The sequence below is a fragment of the Chionomys nivalis genome, chromosome 8, assembly GCF_950005125.1.
Source record: "Chionomys nivalis chromosome 8, mChiNiv1.1, whole genome shotgun sequence".
Taxonomy (NCBI): Eukaryota; Metazoa; Chordata; class Mammalia; order Rodentia; family Cricetidae; genus Chionomys; species Chionomys nivalis.
This window is the reverse complement of record NC_080093.1, coordinates 47,858,243-47,862,848: the sequence shown is the minus strand read 5'-3', so window position 1 is coordinate 47,862,848 and position 4,606 is coordinate 47,858,243. Positions and strand designations below refer to the sequence as shown.

The 4,606-nt window shown below is 43.3% G+C and overlaps 1 protein-coding gene across 1 annotated transcript; it reads left to right on the top strand.

Moving 5' to 3' along the window:
• The first annotated feature begins 1,427 nt into the window (after window positions 1–1,427).
• On the top strand, window positions 1,428–1,786 carry LOC130879861 (60S acidic ribosomal protein P1-like). The gene is made up of 2 exons (XM_057778696.1): window positions 1,428–1,563; window positions 1,614–1,786. Exons 1-2 carry the CDS (start codon window positions 1,428–1,430, stop codon window positions 1,784–1,786), a joined length of 309 nt encoding a protein of 102 aa, XP_057634679.1.
• Window positions 1,787–4,606: the final 2,820 nt, after the last annotated feature.

Genomic DNA, 4,606 nt, shown 5'->3' with positions numbered 1-4,606 from the left:
AGCTTTCCTCTTTCCACTCAGGCATAGTGAAAAGATGGCAAATTCTTTAAAAGTAGTATTGCTACCCTCTTTTCCAGAAGCAGAATGGGTTTGTAGAAAAGACTGGAAACTGCAGGCAAGGGACAAATTGAGTCTTGTCTACCGTGTCAGGCACTACGGTTTAAATGTTCCCCAGAGTTCGTGTGCTGGAAACTGAGTTCCCAGTGCTAGACATCGATGGCATTTAAAAGGTGGGACTGTTGGGAGATGACTGGGCAGCGCCCTCACGGATGGACCAAACCCTTTGTAGGTAGTGGGAGGAGAGGCTCCATCATCCTGGTTCTGTGATCTTTGCAGTGTAATGTGTAATGCTGCTGGCATGTTTTGGTACAGCCCAAGGACCTCACCAGGTGCCGAGCAGTTTCCAGAGTTGTGGGCCAAATAGACCTTTCCCGTATTTGTTGCCCAGTTTCGACATGTTGAGGGCCGTCTAGTGACAGTGCCAGCACCAAATTACAGCTTCTTGCTGAATATTACAGAATGGGGTGAAAAGTAAAAATCCAAAGCTCTCTGACTAGACTATTGCCATTCAATTTGTTTTGTTTGTGTCTGGCACAGTATTAGGAAAGATGAGCACTGGAGGTTACAGCTGGGCCCGTGTAGAAGCAGAGCGTGAGGAAAAACAGAAGCCAACAGGGGCTTCCAAAAATATTCCTGGGTTGGGGAAAAAGCTCAGTGATAGGGCTATAGCTTGCCTAATGCTGCCTTCTACTCCCAGAACTACTACTGCACAAAGTATCTTACATCTTTGGTTTATTTGTTTTATTTATTTTATTACAGCTGAGAGAGAGAGAGAGAGAGAGAGAGAGAGAGAGAGAGAGAGAGAGAGAGTGAGTGCGAGCACGTGCGTGAGAGAGAGCTCACATGCCATGGTGCATATGTGCCGGTGAGAACTTGCAGGAGTTCACTTCTCCCTCACCGTCCGGGTCCTGGGATCTAACGCAGGTTGAGGCTAAGGTGGCAAATATTTTTTACCTGATGAGCCATCCTCTTACCAGCCACATCCTGGGTTAAGATGACCTTACAGTCACTAGCCCAATATCCTCAGCAGTGGGTTGGTTGAGGAATAGAGCACATAAAACAATGGCGTTTATTAATGCTGACTCTCCTTATCAAGAAGCAGGTGATGTGAATGATCGTGTGCCTCTCGTGTGACTCACACATCCTGATCGAGGACTTACCATGTGGCAGACAGTGCTCGGCAGGTTAATGAGCTCTTCCTTAGGAAATATATTCTTAAACGTTGCCTAATAGCATCAGCAACCCATTTTATAGATGAACAGAATGAGGCTCAGAGGGAGCTACACACTGCATTCTCTTAAAGTAGCGAGCCTCACTTCAAAGGTTCAGTTTTGGTGGGGCCCTCACTTCTTCCTGCGACTAGCACCATGCCGGCAGTCAGAAACATAATCTCCATCTCTGAGCTCACCTGTATCTATTCCACCCTCATCCTGTACAACCACGAGGTGACAGCCATGGAGGATAATATTAATGCCCTCATTAAAGCAGCTGGTACCAATGTTGAACCTTTCTGGTCTGGCTTGTTTACAAAGTCCCTGATCAATATCAACACTGGAGCCTCATCTGCAATGTAGGGGCTGGTGGGCCTGCTCCAGCAGCTGGAGCCTCACCAGAAGGTTCTGTCCTCTCTATTGCTGCTGCCCCAGCCGAGGAGAAGAAAGGGGAAGCAGAGAAGGAAGAATCTGAAGAGTCGGATGATGACATGGGCTTTGGTCTTTTTGATTAAACTTCTTTTGTTAACATGTCCAATAAAAGGTTGAACCTGTTTAAAAAAGAAGACTACATTTTACTTCTGTGGAGTCCAGGCCCATCGCAGAGCAAGGGGCTCTGCTTGGCCATCCATTCACTCGTAAAATACTGTGTGCCATTGGGAATATATATGCAGACATCTGGGGACACATGACTTAGAGTTAAATGTCTTTTCTGCTAGACCTACGGTTTCTGTTGTCCCTGCCACTCCCATTTGTACTCTTTGTTGACCAGGCTGGGCTGGAACTTCCAGGTTCAAGTGATCTTCTGCCTCAGGTTGCAGCTGTATGCCACCAAACCCTTGCCTTTGGCTGGTTTTAAGTTTCGCGTTGATCTGTAGGGAGAAGCAATGAAACAACTCTACCCTCTGGTCCTGGCTGGCTTTCAGAAATAAACGGGCATGAAATAAATGAACAGGAGAAAAGGCATACAGATTTCTCAGACTCAAGTTTTGTGTATCATAGGAGTTTGCATGGAGAAATGAAGGTTTATAGATTTGTGGAGTTTTGTGTATCATAAGGGTTTGCATGGAGAAATGAAGGTTTGTAGATTTGTGGAGTTTTGTGTATTATAGGAGTTTGCATGGAGAAAAGAAGGTTTATGGATTTGTGGAGTTTTGTGTATCATAAGGGTTTCCATGGAGAAATGAAGGTTTATAGATTTGTGGAGTTTTGTGTATTATAGGAGTTTGCATGGAGAAATGAAGAATTATGGATTTGTGGAGTTTTGAGTATCATAAGGGTTTGCATGGAGAAATGAAGATTTATGGATTTGTGGAGTGTTCATGAGGCCTGAAGTATCACTCCCAGAAAGAAATAGGAAGTGTGAAGAAGAGGAGGAATGGGAGGAGACAAGGACCCCAAGAAGCATCTAGGGAAGACTCAGTTATTTCTATACTGTAGACAAAGAAGTGCTTAAATTCAGTAGGAAGACTGAAAAGGCGAGTTATTACTATCTTTTGGGGTGGTGCTGGGAATGGAATCCAGGGCTTCTGGGTGATGGCTTCTTTCTGATATAGTGAGGGAAGCTGTCATATGGGAATTTCACTTCCTGCTTTGTTACTGTTTTATTTTGTTTTTGAGACAAGGTCTCACTATGTAACCCTGACTGGCCTTAAACTCACAGAGAGTTCATATCTCTACCTCCTGAGTGCTGGGTTTAAAGGCACATACCACTATCCGGGCCTCATCTCATGCTTTTAAGAAACAGAAAAGAGCATTATAAGAAGTTAACAGTCATATTGTGTAGCAGCAGGGACCTCTTGTTCTTCCCAGCTGCCCAGCTGCTTAGCCCCAAAATAACCACACAGAAACTGTATTAATTAAATCACTGCTTGGCCAATTAGCTCTAACTTTGTATTGGCTAACTCTTACATCTTAATTTAACCCATTTCTATTAATCTGTGTGTCACCATGAGGTTGTGGTCTACCAGCAAAGTTCTAGCACGTCTATCTCCAGTGGCGGGTTCATGGCCACTCTCCCAACTCTGCCCTTCTTTCTCCCAGCATTCAGTTCCGTCTTCTCCATCTACCTAAGTTCTGTCTTATCAACTAGGCCAAGGCAGTTTCTTTATTCATTAATGCTAATCACAGCACACAGAGGGGACTCCCACATCACCTTCCCTTTTCTGTTTAAATAAAAAGGAAGGCTTTAACTTTAACATAGTAAAATTACATATTACAAAACAGGTATCAAGCAAGAATTTCAGTTACAATATTTATATATAATTTATCTTTTATCATAACTAAGAAAAGCTATAGCTGTAACTATAAATTCTTCAACTCCATCAAAGACTCCAGAAAGATTTAATATTACCTAAGTAAACAGGAAGTACATTGTAAGCAACTTCCAAAACTCTAGAATTGACAGAGACATCTTGTTACCTGGACAGTCACCCAAGAGTTAGCCAATAAGAAGTTATAGCTAATGGGCTAAGCAGTGATTTAATTATACAGTTTCTGTGTGATTATTTCGGGGCTGAGCTAGCTGGGTGGCCAGGATGAACAAGCGGCCCCTCCTCCTACAATATTGGTTCAAAATGTTTATTTTGCTTTTTCATCTGTGCTAGGCTGATGCACTGTATTAAACACTTAAGGTTTTATCACATAGCTGTGATTACAGAAACTAATAAAGTATCTCTGAACACTGAAAAGGAAACCAAAAGAGCTTACACATTTCAAGTTCCTCTATCAAAATGTCAGAGGGTGTACTTTTTTTTTTAATTTTAATTTTAAAAACTGTTTTAAGATTTATTTTTTGGGTGCAACAGGGTCCCAGACTTAGTAGGTTCCAAGACCTTAGCATAACTGATGGAAGTGCTGTTCAGGCTGCAAAACTGAGCAGGTAGACAGCACCACCTGCCAAAACTACAACAAAGGTCCAATCCATCGGAGTCCATAGTTCTGAGAAAGTCTCTAGATGCACTAACCTTGTTTTGTGGCTCCTGTAGTTCCACTTCTGGCTAGCTGTTCTTGTTAACTGAGGTATGCCAGCCCAGGGCACGGTTTTTGTATTTAAACGCTCACCCTGAGAAAGGCTCGGCGCAACACTGGGATCCTGAACACCCAATGTGATCACTGCCCAGCTAATAAAGACTTTTTATTGGCTTAAACCCATGTCTGAGCAGTTGTCTCTGGTGAATACCCCACAACAATGAGTATGTGTGTTTTGTATACATGTGTATCACGTGTGTGCCTGGTGCACAATGATATCAGAAGAGGGTATCAAGTGCCCTGGAACTGGAGTTATCTGTGCTTGTGAGCCACTATGTGGGTGCTGGGAACCAAACCCAGGACCT

Coding starts and splice junctions, on each gene's coding strand:
- LOC130879861 (XM_057778696.1), top strand. CDS start 1,428: ATGCCGGCAGTCAGAAACATAATCTCCATCTCTGAGCTCACCTGTATC. Junction 1,564..1,613: donor AGCAGCTGGTACCAATGTTG/AACCTTTCTGGT, acceptor AATATCAACACT/GGAGCCTCATCTGCAATGTA.